This window comes from Nerophis lumbriciformis, linkage group LG29 (assembly GCF_033978685.3).
Source record: "Nerophis lumbriciformis linkage group LG29, RoL_Nlum_v2.1, whole genome shotgun sequence".
Taxonomy (NCBI): domain Eukaryota; kingdom Metazoa; phylum Chordata; class Actinopteri; order Syngnathiformes; family Syngnathidae; genus Nerophis; species Nerophis lumbriciformis.
In genome coordinates, this window is record NC_084576.2 from 29532501 (window position 1) to 29555684 (window position 23184).

At 36.1% G+C, this 23184-nt stretch overlaps 2 protein-coding genes across 3 annotated transcripts in view; one reads left to right on the plus strand and one right to left on the minus strand.

Annotated features, from left to right (window-relative positions):
- The window catches only part of fbxl13 (F-box and leucine-rich repeat protein 13), a 100072-nt gene that overhangs the window by 40969 nt on the left and 35919 nt on the right, over positions 1-23184 (plus strand). For both annotated transcript variants that reach the window (XM_061924549.2, XM_061924550.2), the window contains exon 10: positions 14219-14271. In XM_061924549.2, coding sequence (XP_061780533.1) covers positions 14219-14271 — 53 coding nt within the window. The remainder of the gene's footprint in view (positions 1-14218; positions 14272-23184) is intronic.
- LOC133571977 (leucine-rich repeat-containing protein 17-like) overlaps positions 1-23184 on the minus strand; it is a 57350-nt gene that overhangs the window by 17687 nt on the left and 16479 nt on the right. The window lies entirely within an intron of this gene.

Consider the following 23184-nt stretch of genomic DNA (forward strand, 5'->3'; position numbering starts at 1 on the left):
AACACCAACATTAAAATGTTTTAGCATTTCGAAAAAAATTCCAGCTTTTCTCGAAATTACCAAATATTCCTAGTTTTTTTAGGGACATTTTCCCCATTCAAAATGAATTTTCCATTTTTCAAACTTCCACCATTTCCACATTTAAACCGATTCAGACCATTCCACCTTCAACATATTTTACCATTCTGGACATTCAAACTATAATTTTTCCAAATTCAAATTTTTTTCCAGTAATTCTCGTTTTTTCAAACCCTTTTTTGACCCTTTTTTCTGTAGACCAAAAAGTTGTTTTTGAACTGGAAAAATTCCCCGGTTTTCCCGAAATTCCATAATGCCATTTCTCAATTAAAAATGTTACTACTTCAACATTTCTCAACCGATTTGAAAAATTCCAACACCAACCATTTCAACTCATTCAGAACATTCACATGTTTTTGCATTTAAAAAAAAAATTCCAGCTTTTCACGAAATTCCCAAATATTTCTAGTATTTTAGGGACATTTTCCCCATTCAAAATGAATTTTCCATTTTTCCAACTTCCACCATTTCCACATTTAAACCGATTCAAACCATTCCACCTTCAACATATTCCACCATTCTGGACATTCAAACTATCATTTTTCCAAGTTCAAAATTTTTTCCAGTAATTCCCGTTTTTTTAAACCCTTTTTTGACCCTTTTTTCTGTAGACTAAAAAGTTGTTTTTTGAACTGGAAAAATTCCCCGGTTTTCCCGAAATTCCATAATGCCATTTCTCAATTAAAAATGTTACTACTTCAACATTTCTCACCCGATTCGAAAAATTCCAACACCAACCATTTCAACTCATTCAGAACATTCAAATGTTTTAGCATTTTCAAAAAAAATTCCAGCTTTTCTCGAAATTCCCAAATATTTGTAGTTTTTTAGGGACATTTTCCCCATTCAAAATGAATTTTCCATTTTTCAAACTTCCACCATTTCCACATTTAAACCGATTCAGACCATTCCACCTTCAACATATTCCACCATTCTGGACATTCAAACTATCATTTTTCCAAATTCAATTTTTTTCCCAGTAATTCCCGTTTTTTCAAACCCTTTTTTGACCCTTTTTTTTGTAGACCAAAAAGTTGTTTTTTAAACTGGAAAAATCCCAGAAATTCCAAGATTACCGTAATACCATTTCTCAATTAAAAATGTTAATACTTCAACATTTCTCGACCGATTTCGAAAAATTCCAACACCAACCATTTCAACTCATTCAGAACATTCAAATGTTTTAGCATTTTCTAAAAAAATTGCAGCTTTTCTTGAAATTCCCAAATATTCCTTGTTTTTTTAGGGACATTTTCTCCATTCAAAATGAATTTTCCATTTTTTCAAACTTCCACCATTTCCACATTTAAACCGATTCAGACCATTCCACCTTCAACATATTTTACCATTCTGGACATTCAAACTATCATTTTTCCAAATTCAAAATTTTTCCAGTAATTCCCGTTTTTTCAAACCCTTTTTTGACCCTTTTTTTTGTAGACCAAAAAGTTGTTTTTTAAACTGGAAAAATCCCAGAAATTCCAAGATTACCGTAATACCATTTCTCAATTAAAAATGTTAATACTTCAACATTTCTCGACCGATTTCGAAAAATTCCAACACCAACCATTTCAACTCATTCAGAACATTCAAATGTTTTAGCATTTTCCAAAAAAATTCCAGCTTTTCTCGAAATTCCCAAATATTCCTTATTTTTTTAGGGACATTTTCCCCATTCAAAATGAATTTTCCATTTTTCAAACTTCCACCATTTCCACATTTAAACCGATTCAGACCATTCCACCTTCAACATATTTTACCATTCTGGACATTCAAACTATCATTTTTCCAAATTCAAAATTTTTCCAGTAATTCCCGTTTTTTCAAACCCTTTTTTGACCCTTTTTTCTGTAGACCAAAAAGTTGTTTTTTGAACTGGAAAAATCCCAGAAATTCCAAGATTACCGTAATACCATTTCTCAATTTAAAATGTTAATACTTCAACATTTCTCGACCGATTTCGAAAAATTCCAACACCAACCATTTCAACTCATTCAGAACATTCAAATGTTTTAGCATTTCCCAAAAAATTCCAGCTTTTCTCGAAATTCCCAAATATTCCTAGTTTTTTTAGGGACATTTTCCCCATTCAAAATGAATTTTCCATTTTTCAAACTTCCACCATTTTCACATTTAAACCGATTCAGACCATTCCACCTTCAACATATTCCACCATTCTGAACATTCAAACTACAATTTTTCCAAATTAAATTTTTTTTCCAGTAATTCCTGTTTTTTCAAACCCTTTTTTGACCCTTTTTTCTGTAGACCAAAAAGTTGTTTTTTGAACTGGAAAAATCCCAGAAATTCCAGGAATACCGTAATGCCATTTCTCAATTAAAAATGTTAATATTTCAACATTTCTCAACCGATTCGAAAAATTCCAACACCAACCATTTCAACTCATTCAGAACATTCAAATGTTTTAGCATTTTCCAAAAAAATTCCAGATTTTCTCGAAATTCCCAAATATTCCTTGTTTTTTTAGGGACATTTTCCCCATTCAAAATGAATTTTCAATTTTTCAAACTTCCACCATTTCCACATTTAAACCGATTCAAACCATTCCACCTTCAACATATTCCACCATTCTGGACACTCAAACTATAATTTTTCCAATATTTCCAGTAATTCCCGTTTTTTCAAACTACTACATTTTTTATCTGATTCAAACCGTTCCAACTTCAAAATATTCAGCCTGTTCAGGAATTGTGTGCTTTCCAACAATTCTTAAAAACTTCCCGGATTTCCAAAAATTCCCGGTTTTTAGGGATATTTTCCAACTTCCACCATTTCCACATTTTTCAACCAATTCAAACCATTCCACCTTCAACATATTCCACCATTCTGGACATTCAAACTATCATTTTTCCAAGTTCAAAAACATTTCCAGTAATTCCCATTTTTGAACCATTTTTCTGTAGACTAAAAAGTTGTTTTTTGAACTGGAAAAATTCCCGGTTTTCCCGAAATTCCAGGAATACCGTAATGCCATTTCTCAATTAAAAATGTTACTACTTCAACATTTGTCAACCGATTCGAAAAAATTCCAACACCAACCATTTCAACTCATTCAGAACATTAAAATGTTTTAGCATTTTCCAAAAAAATTCCAGCTTTTCTCGAAATTCCCAAATATTCCTAGTTTTTTTAGAGACATTTTTCCCATTCAAAATGAATTTTCCATTTTTCAAACTTCCACCATTTCCACATTTAAACCGATTCAGACCATTCCACCTTCAACATATTCCGCCATTCTGGACATTCAAACTATAATTTTTCCAAAATTTCCAGTAATTCCGGTTTTTTCAAACTACTACATTTTTTATCTGATTCAAACCGTTCCAACTTCAAAATATTCAGCCTGTTCAGGAATTGTGTGCTCTCCAACAATTCTTAAAAACTTCCCGGATTTCCAAAAATTCCCAGTTTTTAGGGATATTTTCCAACTTCCACCATTTCCACATTTTTCAACCAATTCAAACCATTCCACCTTCAACATATTCCACCATTCTGGACATTCAAACTATCATTTTTCCAAGTTCTACAAAATTTCCAGTAATTCCCGTTTTTGACCCTTTTTTCTGTAGACTAAAAAGTTGTTTTTTGAACTGGAAGAATTCCCGGTTTTCCCGAAATTCCAGGAATACTGTAATGCCATTTCTCAATTAAAAATGTTACTACTTCAACATTTGTCAACCGATTCGAAAAAATTCCAACACCAACCATTTCAACTCATTCAATACATTCAAAAGTTTTAGCATTTTCAAAAAAATTCCAGCTTTTCCCGAAATTCCCATGAAATTCCCGTTGAAATTATTTTTCAAAGTTTCACAACTCCTACATTTTTTATCTGATTCAAACCGTTCCAACTTCAAAATATCCAGCCTGTTCGGGAATGATGTGCTCTCCTTTAATAATTCTTAAAAACTTCCTGGATTTCCAAAAATTCCCAGTTTAAGGACTTTTTCCCCATTCAAAATGAATTTTCCATTTTCCAACTTCCACCATTTCCACATTTTTCAACCGATTCAAACCATTCCACCTTCAACATATTCCACCATCCTGGACATTCTACTATCATTTTTCCAAGTTCAACATTTTTTCCCAGTAATTGTCGTTTTTTCAAACCCTTTTTTTACCCTTTTTTCTGTAGACTAAAAAGTAGTTTTTTGAACTGGAAAAATTCCCGGTTTCCCCGAAATTCCAGGAATGCCATTTCTCAATTAAAAATGTTACTACTTTAACATTTCTCAACCGATTCGAAAAATTCCAACACCACCCATTTCAACTCATTCAATACATTCAAATGTTTTAGCATTTAAAAAAAAAAAAAATCCCGAAATTCCCGTTGAAATGAGTGGGACATTTTTCAAAGTCTCACAACTCCTATATTTTTTATCTGATTCAAACCGTTCCAACTTCAAAATATTCAGCCTGTTCAGGAATTGTGTGCTCTTCTTCAACAATTCCTAAAAACTTCCAGGATTTCCAAAAATGTCCAGTTTTTAGGGACATTTTCCCCATTCAAAATTAATTGGCCATTTTCAAACTTCCACCATTTTCACATTTTTCAACCAATTCAAACCATTCCACCTTCGACATAATCCACCATTCTGGACATTCAAACTATCATTTTTCCAAGTTCAATTTTTTTTCCAGTAATTCCCGTTTTTTCAAACCCTTTTTTGACCCTTTTTTCTGTAGACTACTCCTCCCACATTTTTCACCCCACTTCAACCGTTCCACCGTCAAAATGTTGTTCTTAATCAGGACAAAAAACAAAGTTGTTTTTTGAACTGGAAAAATTCCCGGTTTTCCCGAAATTCCAGGAATTCCCTAATACCATTTCTCAATTGAAAATGCTACTACTTCATCTTTTCTCGACCGATTTGAAAAATTCCAACACCAACCATTTCAACTCATTCAATACATTCAAAAGTTTTAGCATTTTCAAAAAAAATTCCAGCTTTCCCCGAAATTCCTAAATTTCCATGAAATTCCCGTTGAAATGAATGGGACATTTTTCAAAGTTCCACAACTCCTACATTTCTATCTGATTCAAACCGTTCCAACTTCAAAATATTCAGCCTGTTCAGGAATAGTGTGCTCTCCTTCAACAATTTTAAAAAACTTCCCGGATTTCCAACAATTCCCAGTTTTTAGGGACATTTTCCCCATTCAAAATGAATTGGCCATTTTCGAACTTCCACCATTTTCACATTTTTCAACCAATTCAAACCATTCCACCTTCAACATATTCCACCATTCCATCATTTTTCCAAGTTCAATTTTTTTTCCAGTAATTCCCGTTTTTTCAAACCCTATTTTGACCCTTTTTTTGTAGACTACTCCTCCCACATTTTTCAACCCACTTGAACCGTTCCACCGTCAAAACATTCTTCTTAATCAGGACAAAAAACAAAGTTGTTTTTTGAACTGGAAAAATTCCCGGTTTTCCCGAAATTCCAGGAATTCCCTAATACCATTTCTCAATTGAAAATGCTACTACTTCATCTTTTCTCGACCGATTTGAAAAATTCCAACACCAACCATTTCAACTCATTCAATACATTCAAAAGTTTTAGCATTTTCAAAAAAAAATTCCAGCTTTCCCCGAAATTCCTAAATTTCCATGAAATTCCCGTTGAAATGAGTGGGACATTTTTCAAAGTTTCACAACTCCTACATTTTTTATCTGATTCAAACCGTTCCAACTTCAAAATATTCCGCCTATTCAGGAATGATGTGTTCTCCTTTAACAATTCTTAAAAACTTCCCGGATTTCCAAAAATTCCCAGTTTTTAGGGACATTTTCCCCATTCAAAATGAATTGGCCATTTTTCAACTTCCACCATTTCCACATTTTTCAACCAATTCAAACCATTCCACCTTCAACATATCAAACCAACCTGGACATTCAAGTTATCATTTTTCCACGTTCAAAAATTTTTCCAGTAATTCCCGTTTTTTTCAACCCCTTTTTTTCTGTAGACTACTCCTCCCACATTTTTCAACCCACTTCAACCATTCCACCGTCAAAACATTCTTCTTAATCAGGACTAAAAACTAAGTTGTTTTATGAACTGGAAAAATTCCCGGTTTTCCCGAAATTCCATAATACCATTTCTCAATTAAAATGTTACTATGTCAACATTTCTCAACCGTTTTGAAAAATTCCAACACCAACCATTTCAACTCATTCAGAACATGTAGTTTTTTTTTACCATTTTCCAAAAAATTCCCTGTTTTCCCGGAATTCCCAATTTTTTATGAAATTCCCATTAAAATGAGTGGGACATTTTTCAAAATTCCACAACTCCTACATTTTTCATCCAATTCAAACCGTTCCAACTTCAAAATATTCAGCCTGTTCAGGAATGACGTGCTCGCCTTCAACAATTCTAAAACATTTCCCGGATTTCCTAGAATTCCCAGTTTTTAGGGACATTTTCCCCATTCAAAATGAATTTTCCATTTTTTCAAACTGCCACACATTTAAACCGATTCCACCTTCAACAAATTCCACTCATCCTCGTCTGAGGGGATTTTCTGTAAGAGTTATGAGTGTCAATCCTCTGCAGTAAATCTGTCATATTGGACGAGAAGAGGGCCTTTCCCCAAACTCTTCACAGAGTTGACACGTACAATTGTCGAAAATGTGCTGGAAAGAAGAAAACATGACTCACCGGAGCGTTGACTCAACCCTTTTTTTAACAAACTGATCAGTCAAGGGGCGTGGCTCGATACCTTTGCTGTATACAGACTTACCGTATTTTCCGGACCATAGGGCGCACCGCCGATGAATGGTCTATTTTCCATCTTTTTTCATATATAAGGCGCACCGGATTATAAGGCGCATTAAAGGAGTCATATAATTATTATTATTTTCTAAATGTAAAAGACTTCCTTGTGGTCTACATAACATGTAATGGTAGTTCTTTGGTCAAAATGTTGCATAGATGATGTTTTACACATCATCTTCAAGTCGCTTTCTGACAGTCCCTTCCGGGTGCGCCGTTTTGTGGGCGGGTCTTATTTACGTGGCTCACCTTCGACAGCGTCTTCTCCCCGTCATTTTTGTCGTAGCGGTGTAGCGTGCAAGGACGGGAGTGGAAGAAGTGTCAAAAGATGGCGCTAACTGTTTTAATGACATTCAGACTTTACTTCAAGCAGCATCTTCACATCCGGAAACAACAACAGTGAAAATCCGTCCGACAGGAACTCTCTAATAACTAAAGTTCCTTGGGTGAATAATGTAAAGTCACTACACCGGTATGTTTTAGTGCTTTCATGGCGAGTTTACTGACAGATATAAGTAAGAACTTTACACTACTTTATATTAGAAATAACAACAGTGGAGGATGAATGTCCCATAACAAGAAGATAGAGAAAAAGAAGAAGCTTACAAAGGCGGACGCGCGCAATTTTTCAGGATTTATGCAGATCCCAAATACAGATCAGAAGGTAAGAAAAGTTGCTTTTGCATAATATTGCGAAACAAAACGGTGCGGCTTCATAGCTTACCAAAGTCCTACTAAAACATTTTAATAGATTTTTGAGCGCCGTGTGTAATGTTCTATATTTTCAATGGAACATATCAAATGTTGGTGTTGTTTTACTTGAGTCATATCGCAGTCCACACATATCTCTTATGTTTGACTGAATTGAATATGAGGGCCAGCATGGACGAACAGAACAGACAAGTCATTGTAATGTCTGCTCGCGGAAAACAAACATCCCAATCTACGATTTGACTCCCTCGAATGGCCTTGACGCTGTGAACAACAGGAACAGGCTGTTCTGAAGACACCCCCGAGGACACCTCAGTGATGGACGCTTTTGACCTCCCTCCCTCCTCAACGACACCTGGAGTCGAACTTTTGCTTGCATGCATTGTAACATCATAGTGCAGTCTACACATATGTCTTATGCGTGACTGCCATCTACTGGTCACACTTATCATTACGCCATGTACCAGATAAAATAGCTTCGAGGTCGGTAAGCACAACCAGAATTATTCTGTACATTAAGGCGCACTATTGAGTTTTGAGGGGAAAAATATATATATTTTAAATGCGCCTTATAGTACTTTAAAGCGCATCCAAGCTCCTTTTTCGGCCCTTGAGAAGATGTTTAAAAGACTTGCCATTATCGATATTGGTCCGATAACAAAAAAAGACCAAGCAACATAAAAAAATGTACTGATATGATCCAGTTTCAGAGATTGTTCACATGAAAAGTGCTTACAAAGTACAAGGAAGACGAATGATGAGAAATATCTTCAACCTTATTGAAAATGGGATATTCTTCATATGACTGACTTAATGATATATTACATTAATCATCCACTGTTGTCATTGAAGACAGTAAATGAACATACAGTCGTGCTCATAAGTTTACTTACCCTGGGAGAATTGATGATTTCTTGGCCATTCTTCAGAGAATATGAATGATAACACAAAAACCTTTCTTTCACTCATGCTTATGTGAAGCTATTTATTGGCAAACTGTGTTTACTCTTTTTAAATCAAAATGACAAAAGAAAGTACCCAAATGACCCTGATCAAAAGTTGACATACCCCAGTGACTTTGATTTGATAACATGCACACAAGTTGACACAAACAGGTTTGAATGGCTAATCAAGGTTCCAATTCTCACCTGTGACTTGTTTGTTTGTAATTAGTGTGTGTGTATAAAAGGTCAGTGAGTTTCTGGGCTTCTGACAGACCATTGCATCTTTCATCCAGTGCTGCACACATGTTTCTGGATTCTGAGTCATGCGGAAGGCAAAATAATTGTCAAAGGATCTGCGAGAAAAGGTAATTGACCTGCATAAAACAGGAACGGGGTATAAAAAGATATCCAAGGAATTGAGAATGCCAATCAGCAGTGTTCTTGATCTTAGCGCTGCTTTTGATACCGTCGATCATAATATTTTATTAGAGCGTATCAAAACACGTATTGGTATGTCAGACTTAGCTTTGTCGTGGTTTAACTCTTATCTTACTGACAGGATGCAATGCGTCTCCCATAATAATGTGACCTCGGACTATGTTAAGGTAACGTGCGGAGTTCCTCAGGGTTCGGTTCTTGGCCCTGCACTTTTTATAGTATATACATGCTGCCGCTAGGCGACATCATACGCAAATACGGTGTTAGCTTTCATTGTTATGCTGATGACACCCAACTCTACATGCCCCTAAAGCTGACCAACACGCCGGATTGTAGTCAGCTGGAGGCGTGTCTTAATGAAATTAAACAATGGATGTCCGCTAACTTCTTGCAACTCAACGCCAAGAAAACGGAAATGCTGATTATCGGTCCTGCTAAACACCGACATTTATTTGATAATACCACCTTAACATTTGACAACCAAACAATTACACAAGGCGAATCAGTAAAGAATCTGGGTATTATCTTCCACCCAACTCTCTCCTTTGAGTCACACATTAAGAGTGTTACTAACACGGCCTTCTTTCATCTCCGCAATATCGCTAAAATTCGTTCTATTTTATCCACTAGCGACGCTGAGATCATTATTCATGCGTTTGTTACGTCTCGTCTCGACTACTGTAACGTATTATTTTCGGGTCTCCCTATGTCTAGCATTAAAAGATTACAGTTAGTACAAAATGCGGCTGCTAGACTTTTGACAAGAACAAGAAAGTTTGATCATATTACGCCTATACTGGCTCACCTGCACTGGCTTCCTGTGCACTTAAGATGTGACTTTAAGGTTTTACTACTTACGTATAAAATACTACACGGTCTAGCTCCAGCCTATCTTGCCGATTGTATTGTACCATATGTCCCGGCAAGAAATCTGCGTTCAAAGAACTCTGGCTTATTAGTGATTCCCAGAGCCCAAAAAAAGTCTGCGGGCTATAGAGCGTTTTCTATTCGGGCTCCAGTACTATGGAATACCCTCCCGGTAACAATTAGAGATGCTACCTCAGTAGAAGCATTTAAGTCACATCTTAAAACTCATTTGTATACTCTAGCCTTTAAATAGACCCCCTTTTTAGACCAGTTGATCTGCCGTTTCTTTTCTTTTCTCCTCTGCTCCCCCCTCTCCCCTGTGGAGGGGGAGTTACACAGGTCCGGTGGCCATGGATGGGGTGCTGGCTGTCCGGGGTCGGGACCCGGGGTGGACCGCTCGCCTGTGTATCGGTTGGGAACATCTCTGCGCTGCTGACCCGTCTCCACTCGGGATGGTTTCCTGCTGACCCCACTGTGGACTGGACTCTTACTGTTATGCTGGATCCACTATGGACTGGACTCTCACTATTATGTTAGATCCACTATGGACTGGACTCTCACTATTATGTTAGATCCACTATGGACCGGACTCTCACACTATTATGTTAGATCCACTATGGACTGGACTCTCACTATTATGTTGGATCCACTATGGACCGGACTCTCACACTATTATGTTAGATCCACTATGGACTGGACTCTCACTATTATGCTGGATCCACTATGGACTGGACTCTCACAATATTATGTGAGACCCACTCGACATCCATTGCATTCGGTCTCCCTAGAGGGGGGGGGGGGTTACCCACATATGCGGCCCTCTCCAAGGTTTCTCATAGTCATTCACATCGACGTCCCACTGGGGTGAGTTTTTCCTTGCCCTTATGTGGGCTCTGTACCGAGGATGTCGTTGTGGCTTGTGTTCAGCCCTTTGAGACACTTGTGATTTAGGGCTATATAAATAAACATTGATTGATTGATTGATTGATTGAGATGCAAAGAAAAATCCACAAATAACTTCAGCTGAAATACAGGACTTTCTGAAAAATTGTGGTGTGGCTGTTTCAAAATGCACAATAAGGAGGCACTTGAAGAAAAATGGGCTGCATGGTCGAGTCGCCAGAAGAAAGCCATTTCTGCGCAAATGTCACGCCAAACAGCACAGAGACAAGCCTCAAAACTTCTGGAACAAAGTCATTTGGGAGTGATGAGACCAAAATTGAACTTTTTGGCCACTCGACCATGCAGCCCATTTTTCTACAAGCGCCTCCTTATTGTGCATCTTGAAATAGCCACACCACAATTTTTCAGAGAGTCCTGTATTACAGCTGAAGTTATTTGTGGATTTTTCTTTGCATCTCCAACAATTTTCCTGGCAGTTGTGGCTGAAATCTTTGCTGGCTTACCTGAATCCCTCATTTTCCACTTCTTAATCAGCGTTTGAACACTGCTGATTTGGCATTCTCAATTCCTTGTATATCTTTTTATACCCCTTTCCTGTTTTATGCAGTTCACTTACCTCAATCAATGATATCAGCTGGCATCTAAAATCTCCGACAGTTAAAGTCCTCCAATAAGCCCACAAGGTTAGTCTTTTCTTGTATTTCAGTCAAGTCATTTGCAAAAAGTAAACATGGCAGGCTTATTGGCTACTCGGAGCCGGCAGCTACGCAACAGCTCAGCACACTATAGCACACAAGCTAGACATGGGCAATGGGTGTCCCTCATTGAACAAAATTGCAGTCTAAAACATTTGTCAATATAAACAAGTCATTATATTACAGATACAAAGTCTCCAAGGCAGAAGCGTATTAGAAAGTATCCAGTAAAAAACGTGTCCGCATCACTCAATTTAGTGCATCAGGTGTCGCCAAAAACATTTACCGCTTCACTTCAAAACAGCCTTTTCCAACATTCTACACCATAAATGAATAATAATAATAATAATAATAATAATAGATTTTATTTGTAAAAAGCACTTTATATTGAGTAAACAATCTCAAAGTGCTACAGTGTATTAAAATAATAATAATAATAAAAATATAATAAATAAATAAATAAAAATAAAAACTAGAACAGCCAAATAGCTATAACGAGTATGCATATATCTAAAAAAAAAAGGCTTTTTTAAAAAAAAGAAGGGCTTTTAAGCCTTTTTTAAAATCATCCACAGTCTGTGGTGCCCTCAGGTGGTCAGGGAGAGCGTTCCACAGACTGGGAGCGGCGGAGCAGGTATATCTGATACCTGCCGACAGTCCAGGGTCAGGTTCTTACCACACCTAATGGCAGGCTTATAGGCTACTCGGAGCCGGCAGCTACGCAACAGCTCAGCACACTATAGCACACAAGCTAGACATGGGCAATGGGTGTCCTTCATTGAACAAAATTGCAGTCTAAAACATTTGTCAATATAAACAAGTCATTATATTACAGATACAAAGTCTCCAAGGCAGAAGCATATTAGAAAGTATCCAGTAAAAAACGTGTCCGCATCACTCAATTTAGTGCATCAGGTGTCGCCAAAAACATTTACCGCTTCACGTCAAAACAGCCTTTTCCAACGTTCTACACCATAAATGAATAATAATAATAATAATAATAATAGATTTGATTTGTAAAAAGCACTTTATATTGAGTAAACAATCTCAAAGTGCTACAGTGTATTAAAAAAAAAAAAATATATATATATATATATATAATAAATAAATAAATAAAAATAAAAACTAGAACAGCCAAATAGCTATAACGAGTATGCATATATCTAAAAAAAAAGGCTTTAAAAAAAAAAAGAAGGGCTTTTAAGCCTTTTTTAAAATCATCCACAGTCTGTGGTGCCCTCAGGTGGTCAGGGAGAGAGCGTTCCACGGACTGGGAGCGGTGGAGCAGGTATATCTGATACCTGCCGACAGTCCAGGGTCAGGTTCTTACCACACCTAATGGCAGGCTTATAGGCTACTCGGAGCCGGCAGCTACGCAACAGCTCAGCACACTATAGCACACAAGCTAGACATGGGCAATGGGTGTCCTTAATTGAACAAAATTGCAGTCTAAAACATTTGTCAATAGAAACAAGTCATTATATTACAGATACAAAGTCTCCAAGGCAGAAGCGTATTAGAAAGTATCCAGTAAAAAACGTGTCCGCATCACTCAATTTAGTGCATCAGGTGTCGCCAAAAACATTTACCGCTTCACTTCAAAACAGCCTTTTCCAACATTCTACACCATAAATGAATAATAATAATAATAATAATAGATTTTATTTGTAAAAAGCACTTTATATTGAGTAAACAATCTCAAAGTGCTACAGTGTATTAAAAAAAAAAAAATAATAATAATAATAATAATAATACAAATATAATAAATAAATAAATACAAATAAAAACTAGAACAGCCAAATAGCTATAACTAGTATGCATAAATCTAAAAAAAGGCTTTTTTAAAAAGGGCTTTTAAGCCTTTTTTAAAAGCATCCACAGTCTGTGGTGCCCTCAGGTGGTCAGGGAGAGCGTCCCACAGACTGGGAGCGGCGGAGCAGGTATATCTGATACCTGCCGACAGTCCAGGGTCAGGTTCTTACCACACCTAATGGCAGGCTTATAGGCTACTCGGAGCCGGCAGCTACGCAACAGCTCAGCACACTATAGCACACAAGCTAGACATGGGCAATGGGAGTCTTTAATTGAACAAAATTGCAGTCTAAAACATTTTGTCAATATAAACAAGTCATTATATTACAGATACAAAGTCTCCAAGGCAGAAGCATATTAGAAAGTATCCAGTAAAAAACGTGTCCGCATCACTCAATTTAGTGCATCAGGTGTCGCCAAAAACATTTACCGCTTCACGTCAAAACAGCCTTTTCCAACATTCTACACCATAAATTAATAATAATAATAATAATTGATTTTATTTGTAAAAAGCACTTTATATTGAGTAAACAATCTCAAAGTGCTACAGTGTATTAAAATAAATAAATAATAATAATAAAAATATAATAAATAAAAAAATAAAAATAAAAACTAGAACAGCCAAATAGCTATAACAAGTATGCATATATCTAAAAAAAAGGCTTTTTTTAAAAAAAAAAAGGGCTTTTAAGCCTTTTTTAAAATCATCCACAGTCTGTGGTGCCCTCAGGTGGTCAGGGAGAGAGCGTTCCACAGACTGGGAGCGGCGGAGCAGGTATATCTGATACCTACCGACAGTCCAGGGTCAGGTTCTTACCACACCTAATTTCTTGCTGGTAAAAAAACAAAACCGTATTCTTGGGAAACGAAGGAGGTCTAATCCAATTTGATTGTGTCCCCGTTGTTTTGCTGTAGCCAAAGACGCTAGCACAGTTGTTCACTAACTAGCCTGGCCTTTTTGTTGCAGGCGAATGCAGAAATCTCCAAGAGCTCAACGTGTCAGAGTGCTTTAATATCACTGTAAGTAAAACACTGTTGAACTAGAAGAATGTTGCAATGCTGAAGTTGAACTGAAATGCTGACAGAATGTAGTATGAATATAAGAATAGTTTGAATGTTGTATTGGTTTGAATGTTGAAGAGTTTGAATTTCCAGGAAAACCGGGATTTGGTTTGGAACTTGGGAAAGTGTTAGTTTGATGAGTGGAATGTGTTGATGTTGGAATGGTTTCAATAGGTTGAAAAATGTGGAAATTGTGCAACTTGGAAAAATGTCCCATTCGTTTTAATGGGAACTTCCTGGAAATCCGGGAATGTTTTTTTTTTTTATCATTGAAGAAGAGCACATAATTCCTGAACAGGCTGAATATTTTGAAGTTGGAACGGTTTGAATCGGATAAAAAATGTGGAAGTTGTGGAACTTTGAAAAATGTCCCACTCATTTCAATAGTAATATCATGGAAATTTGGGAATTTTTGGGTAAAGAGGGATTTTTTTTTTAGAAAATGCTAAAAAAAAGAAAAAAAAGAAAATTGAATGTTCTGAATGAGTTGAAATGGTTGGTGTTGGAATTTTTCAAATCTGTCGAGAAAATTTGAAGTAGTAACATTTTTAATTGAGAAATGGTATTACGTAATTCCTGGAATTTCGGGAAAACCTTTGTTTTTTTGTCCTGATTAAGAGGAATGTTTTGACGGTGGAACGGTTGATGTGGGTTGAAACATGTGGGAGGAGTAGTTGACAGAAAAAAGGGTTAAAAAAGATTTTGAAAAAAATGGGAATTCCTGGAATAATAGTTTGAATGTCCAGGATGAGTTGAATGTGTGGAAGGTGGAATGGTTTGAATTGGTTTAAGAATGTGGGAATTGTGGAAGTTTGAAATGGGGGAAATGGCCAATTTATTTTCAATGGGGAAAATGCAAAAAAAAAAAAAGGAATTATGGGAAATCCAGGAATTTCTTTTTGAATTGTCGAAACAGAGCACACAATTCCTGAATAGGCAGAATATTTTGAAGTTGGAACGGTTTGAATCAGATGAAAAATGTGGGAATTGTGGAACTTTGAAGAATGTCCCATTGATTTCTATGGGAACTTCCTGGAAATCCGGGAATGTTTTTTTTTTTATCATTGAAGAAGAGCACATAATTCCTGAACAGGCTGAATATTTTGAAGTTGGAACGGTTTGAATCGGATAAAAAATGTGGAAGTTGTGGAACTTTGAAAAATGTCCCACTCATTTCAGTAGGAATTTCATGGAAATTTGGGAATTTTTGGGAAACGAGGAATTTATTTTTAGAAAATGCTAAAAAAAACAAAAAAACCTTGAATGTTCTGAATGAGTTGAAATGGTTGATGTATGAATTTTTCAAATCTGTCGAGAAAATTTGAAGTAGTAACATTTTTAATTGAGAAATGGTATTACGTAATTCCTGGAATTTCGGGAAAACCTTTGTTTTTTGTCCTGATTAAGAGGAATGTTTTGACGCTGGAACGGTTGATGTGGGTTGAAACATGTTAGAGGAGAAGTTGACAGAAAAAAGGGTTAAAAAAGGGTTTGAAAAAAACGGGAATTCCTGGAATAATAGTTTGAATGTCCAGGATGAGTGGATAATGTTGAAGGTGGAATGGTTTGAATCGGTTAAAAAATGTGGGAATGGCGGAAGTTTGGCCAATTCATTTTGAGTGGGGAAAATGTCCCTAAATACGGGGAATTCTAGGAAAACCAGGAACATTTTTAGAATTGTTGAAGTAGAGCACACAATTCCTGAACATGCTGAATATTTTCAAGTTGGAACGGTTTGAATTAGATGAAAAATGTAGTAGTTGTGGAATTTTGAAGAATGTTCTACTCATTTCAATGGGAATTTCTTAAAAATTTGGGAATCCCGCGAAAAGCGGGAATTTTTTTGAAAATGGTAAAAAATCTTGAATGGTCTGAATGAGTTGAAATGGTTGATGTTGGAATTTTTCAAATCGGTGGAGAAATGTTGAAGTAGTAACATGTTGAACTGAGAAATGGTATTACGGAATTCCTGGAATTTCGGGAAAACCGGGATTTTTTGATTAAGAGGCATGTTTTCACGGTGGAACGGTTGAAATGCTTTGACAAATGTGAAAAGAGTAGTGGGACTTAAGGGGGGAAATAGGTTACCAAAAAACGGGAATTCCTGGACATTTGTTGAATGTGGAAAAGTGGTAGTTTGAATGTCCAGGATGAGTTGAATGTGTTGAAGGTGGAATGGTTTGAATTGGTTTAAGAATGTGGGAATTGTGGAAGTTTGAAATGGGGAAAATGGCCAATTTATTTTCAATGGGGAAAATGCAAAAAAAAAAAAAAGGAATTATGGGAAATCCAGGATTTTTTTTTTGAATTGTCGAAACAGAGCACACAATTCCTGAATAGGCAGAATATTTTGAAGTTGGAACGGTTTGAATCAGATGAAAAATGGGGGAATTGTGGAACTTTGAAGAATGTCCCATTGATTTCTTTGGGAACTTCCTGGAAATCCGGGAATGTTTTTTTTTTTAATTATTGACGAAGAGCACATAATTCCTGAACAGGCTGAATAATTTGAAGTTGGAACGGTTTGAATCGGATAAAAAATGTGGAAGTTGTGGAACTTTGAAAAATGTCCCACTCATTTCAATAGTAATATCATGGAAATTTGGGAATTTTTGGGAAAAGAGGATTTTTTTTTTAGAAAATGCTAAAAAAAACAAAAAGACTTGAATGTTCTGAATGAGTTGAAATGGTTGATGTTGGAATTTTTCAAATCTGTCGAGAAAATTTGAAGTAGTAACATTTTTAATTGAGAAATGGTATTACGTAATTCCTGGAATTTCGGGAAAATCTTTGTTTTTTGTCCTAAATAAGAGGAATGTTTTGACGGTGGAACGGTTGATGTGGGTTGAAAAATGGAGTAGTTGACAGAAAAAAGGGTTAAAAAAGGGTTTGAAAAAAACGGGAATTCCTGGAATAATAGTTTGAATGTCCAGGATGAGTGGAATATGTTGAAGGTGGAATGGTTTGAATCGGTTAAAAAATGTGGGAATGGCGGAAGTTTGGCCAATTCATTTTGAATGGGGAAAAATGTCCCTAAAAACGGGAAATTCTAGAAAATCCAGGAACATTTTTAGAATTGTTGAAGTAGAGCACACAATTCCTGAACATGCTGAATATTTTCAAGTTGTAACGGTTTGAATTAGATTAAAAATGTAGTAGTTGTGGAATTTTGAAGAATGTTCTACTCATTTCAATGGGAATTTCTTAAAAATTTGGGAGTCTCGGGAAACTTGAATGGGTTTAAATTTTTCAAATCGGTCAAGAAATGTTGAAGTAGTAACATGTTGAATTGAGGAATGGTATTATGGAATTCCTGGAATTTCGGGAAAACTAGGAATTTTTCCAGTTAAAAAAACAACTTAGTTTTTGTCCTGATTAAGAGGAATGTTTTGACGGTGGAACGGTTGAAATGCGTTGAAAAATGTGGAAGAAGTAGTCGCCAGAAAAAAGTGTGGAAATAGAGCTTTAGAAAAGCAGGAATTCTGGAAAATCCTGGAATTTTTTTGAACTTGGAAAAATTATAGTTTGAATTTCCAGGATGGTGGAATGTGTTGAAGGTGGAATGGTTTGAATAGGCTGAAAAATGTGGAAATGGTGAAAGTTTGAAAAATGGCCAATTCGTTTTGAATGGTAAAAATGTCCCGGAAAACCTGGAATTCTGGGAAACCTGGGAATTTTTGGAATTTGTCAAGGAAAAGCCCGCGATTCCCGAACAGGCTGAACAGTTTGAAGTTGGAACGCTTTGAATCAGATGGAAAATGTGGGAGTTGTGGAACTTTGAAGAATGTCCCATTCATTTCAATGGGAATTTCAGAAAAATGTGGTAATTTCAGGAAAAGCGGGAATTTTCTTGAAAATGGTAGAAAACTTGAACGGTCTGAATGAGTTCAAATGGTTGGTGATGAAATGTTTCAAATTAGTGGAGAAATGTTGAAGTAGTAACCTGTTGAATTGAGAAATGGTATTACGGAATTCCTGGAATTTCAGGAACTTTTCCAGTTCAAAAAACAACTTTGGTTTTTTTCCTGATTAAGAGAAATGTTTTGACGTTGGAACAGTTGATATGCGTTGAAAAATGTGAAAAGAGTAGTCGCCAGAAAAAAAGTGTGGAAATAGGGCTCTGGAAAAGCAGGAATTCTGGAAAATCCTGGAATTTTTTTGAACTTGGAAAAATGATAGTTTGAATTTACAGAAGAGTGGAATGTCTTGAAGGTGGAATGGTTTGAATAGGTTGATAAATGTGGAAATGGTGAAAGTTTGAAAAATGGCCAATTTATTTTGAATGGGAAAAATGTCCCGGAACACCTGGAATTCTGGGAAACCTGGGAATTTTTCAAGTGAAAGCCCGCGATTCCCGAACAGGCTGAACAGTTTCAAGTAGGAACAGTTTGAATCAGATGGAAAATGTGGGAGTTGTGGAACTTTGACGAATGTCCCATTCATTTCAATGGGAATTTCAGAAAATGTCAGGAAAAGCGGGAATTTTCTTGAAAATGGTAGAAAACTTGAATGGTCTGAATGAGTTGAAATGGTTGGTGATGAAATGTTTCAAATTAGTGGAGAAATGTTGAATTAGTAACATGTTGGATTGAGAAATGGTATTACGGAATTCCTGGAATTTCGGGAATTTTTCCAGTTCAAAAAACAACTTTGTTTTTGTCCTGATTAAGTGGAATGTTTTGACGGTGGAACGGTTGAAATGCGTTGAAAAATGTGGAAAAAGTAGTCGCCAGAAAAAAAGTGTGGAAATAGGGCTCTGGAAAAGCAGGAATTGTGATAATCCTGGAATTTTTTTGAACTTGGAAAAATTATTGTTTGAATTTCCAGAATGGTGGGATATGTTGAAGGTGGAATGGTTTGAATAGGTTGGAAAATTTAGAAATGGTGAGAGTCTGAAAAATGGCCAATTCAGTTTGAATGGGAAAAATGGCTCGGAAAACCGGGAATTCTGAGAAATCTGGGAATTTTTGGAATTTGTCAAGTGAAAGCCCGCGATTCCCGAACAGGCTGAACAGTTTGAAGTTGGAATGGTTTTAATCAGATGGAAAATGTGGGAGTTGTGGAACTTTGAAAAATTTCCCATTACTTTCAATGGGAATTTCAGAAAAATGTGGTCATTTTAGGAAAAGCGGGAATTTTTTTGGAAATGGTAGAAAACTTGAATGGTCTGAATGAGTTCAAATGGTTGGTGATGAAATGTTGCAAATTAGTGAAGAAATGTTGAAGTAGTAACCTGTTGAATTGAGAAATGGTATTATGGAATTCCTGGAATTTCGGGAATTTTTTCAGTTCAAAAAACAACTTTGTTTTTTTCCTGATTAAGAGGAATGTTTTGACGGTGGAACGGTTGAAATGCGTTGAAAAATGTGAAAAGAGTAGTCGCCAGAAAAAAAGTGTGGAAATAGGGCTTTGGAAAAGCAGGAATTCTGGAAAATCCTGGAATTTTTTTGAACTTGGAAAAATTATTGTTTGAATTTCCAGAATGGTGGAATGTGTTGAAGGTGGAATGGTTTGAATTGGTTGAAAAATGTGGAAATGGTGAAAGTTTGAAAAATGGCCAATTCATTTAGAATGGGAAAAATGTCCCGGAAAACCTGGAATTCTGAGAATTTGTCAAAAGAAAGCCCGCAATTCCCGAACAGGCTGAACAGTTTGAAGTAGGAACGGTTTGAATCAGGTGGAAAATGTGGGAGTTGTGGAACTTTGAAGAATGTCCCATTCATTTCAATGGGAATTTCAGAAAATGTCAGGAAAAGCGGGAATTTTCTTGAAAATGGTAAAAAACTTGAATGGTCTGAATGAGTTCAAATGGTTGGTGATTAAATGTTTTAAATTAGTGGAGAAATGTTGAAGTAGTAACCTGTTGAATTGAGAAATGGTATTACGGAATTCCTGGAATTTCGGGAATTTTTGCAGTTCAAAAAACAACTTTGTTTTTTGTCCTGATTAAGAGGAATGTTTTGACGGTAGAACGGTTGAAATGCGTTGAAAAATGTGGAAGGAGTAGTCGCCAAAAAAAAAGGATGGAAATAGGGCTCTGGAAAAGCAGGAATTCTGGAAAATCCTGGAATTTTTTGGAACTTGGAAAAATGATAGTTTGAATTTCCAGAATGGTGGAATGTGTTGAAGGTGGAATGGTTTGAATTGGTTGAAAAATGTGGAAATGGTGAAAGTTTGAAAAATGGCCAATTCATTTTGAATGGGAAAAATGTCCCGGAAAACCTGGAATTCTGGGAATTTGTCAAATGAAAGCCCGCAATTCCCGAACAGGCTGAACAGTTTGAAGTTTGAACAGTTTGAATCAGATGGAAAATGTGGGAGTTGTGGAACTTTGAAGAATGTCCCATTCATTTCAATGGGAATTGTGGTAATTTCAGGAAAAGCGGGAATTTTTTTGAAAATGGTAGAAATCTTGAATGGTCTGAATGAGTTGAAATGGTTGGTGATGAAATGTTTCAAATTAGTGGAGAAATTTTGAAGTAGTAACCTGTTGAATTGAGAAATGGTATTACGGAATTCCTGGAATTTCGGGAATTTTTCCAGTTCAAAATACAACTTTGTTTTTTTTTCTGATTAAGAGGAATGTTTTGACGGTGGAACGGTTTAAATGTGTTGAAAAATGTGGAAGAAGTAGTCGCCAGAAAAAAAGTGTGGAAATAGGGCTTTGGAAAAGCAGGAATTCTGGAAAATCCTGGAATTTTTTCGAACTTGGAAAAATGATAGTTTGAATTTACAGAAGAGTGGAATGTGTTGAAGGTGGAATGGTTTGAATAGGTTGAAAAATGTGGAAATGGTGAGAGTCTGAAAAATGGCCAATTCAGTTTGAATGGGAAAAATGTCCTGGAAAACCTGGAATTCTGGGAATTTGTCAAATGAAAGCCTGCAATTCCCGAACAGGCTGAACAGTTTGAAGTTGGAACAGTTTGAATCAGATGGAAAATGTGGGAGTTGTGGAACTTTGAAGAATGTCCCATTCATTTCAATGGGAATTGTGGTAATTTCAGGAAAAGCGGGAATTTTTTTGAAAATGGTAGAAAACTTGAATGGTCTGAATGAGTTGAAATGGTTGGTGATGAAATGTTTCAAATTAGTGGAGAAATGTTGAATTAGTAACATGTTGGATTGGGAAATGGTATTACGGAATTCCTGGAATTTCGGGAATTTTTCCAGTTCAAAAAACAACTTTGTTTTTTGTCCTGATTAAGAGGAATGTTTTGACGGTGGAACAGTTGAAATGTGTTGAAAAATGTGGAAAGAGTAGTCGCCAGAAAAAAAGTGTGGAAATAGGGCTCTGGAAAAGCAGGAATTCTGGAAAATCCTGGAATTTTTTCGAACTTGGAAAAATTATTGTTTGAATTTCCAGAATGGTGGAATATGTTGAAGGTGGAATGGTTTGAATAGGTTGGAAAATGTGGAATTGGTGAAAGTTTGAAAAATGGCCAATTCGTTTTGAATGGGAAAAATGTCCCGGAAAACCTGGAATTCTGGGAATTTGTCAAATGAAAGCCTGCAATTCCCGAACAGGCTGAACAGTTTGAAGTTGGAACAGTTTGAATCAGATGGAAAATGTGGGAGTTGTGGAACTTTGACGAATGTCCCATTCATTTCAATGGGAATTGTGGTAATTTCAGGAAAAGCGGGAATTTTCTTGAAAACGGTAGAAAATTTGAATGGTCTGAATGAGTTCAAATGGTTGGTGTTGAAATGTTTCAAATTAGTGAAGAAATGTTGAAGTAGTAACATGTTGAATTGAGAAATTGTATTACGGAATTCCTGGAATTTCGGGAATTTTTCCAGTATCAAAAAACAACTTTGTTTTTTTTCCTGATTAAGAGGAATGTTTTGACGGTGGAACGGTTGAAATGCGTTGAAAAATGTGGAAGGAGTAGTCGCCAGAAAAAAAAGTGTGGAAATAGGGCTCTGGAAAAGCAGGAATTCTGGAAAATCCTGGAATTTTTTTGAACTTGGAAAAATTATAGTTTGAATTTCCAGAATGGTGGAATGTGTTGAAGGTGGAATGGTTTGAATAGGCTGAAAAATGTGGAAATGGTGAAAGTTTGAAAAATGGCCATTTCATTTTGAATGGGAAAAATGTCCCGGAAAACCTGGAATTCTGGGAAACCTGGGAATTTTTCAAGTGAAAGCCCGCGATTTCCGAACAGGCTGAACAGTTTGAAGTAGGAACGCTTTGAATCAGATGGAAAATGTGGGAGTTGTGGAACTTTGAAGAATGTCCCATTAATTTAAATGGGAATTTCAGAAAATTTCAGGAAAAGCGGGAATTTTCTTGAAAATGGTAGAAAATTTGAATGGTCTGAATGAGTTCAAATGGTTGGTGTTGAAATGTTTCAAATTAGTGGAGAAATGTTGAAGTAGTAACATGTTGAATTGAGAAATTGTATTACGGAATTCCTGGAATTTCGGGAATTTTTCCAGTTCAAAAAACAACTTTGTTTTTTGTCCTGATTAAGAGGAATGTTTTGACGGTGGAACAGTTGAAATGTGTTGAAAAATGTGGAAGATGTAGTCGCCAGAAAAAAGTGTGGAAATAGGGCTTTAGAAAAGCAGGAATTCTGGAAAATCCTGGAATTTTTTTGAACTTGGAAAAATTATTGTTTGAATTTCCAGAATGGTGGAATATGTTGAAGGTGGAATGGTTTGAATAGTTTGGAAAATGTGGAAATGGTGAGAGTCTGAAAAATGGCCAATTCAGTTTGAATGGGAAAAATGTCCCGGAAAACCTGGAATTCTGAGAAATCTGGTAATTTTTGGAATTTGGGAGTTGTGGAACTTTGAAAAATGTCCCATTACTTTCAATGGGAATTTCAGAAAAATGTGGTCATTTCAGGAAAAGTGGGAATTTTTTTGAAA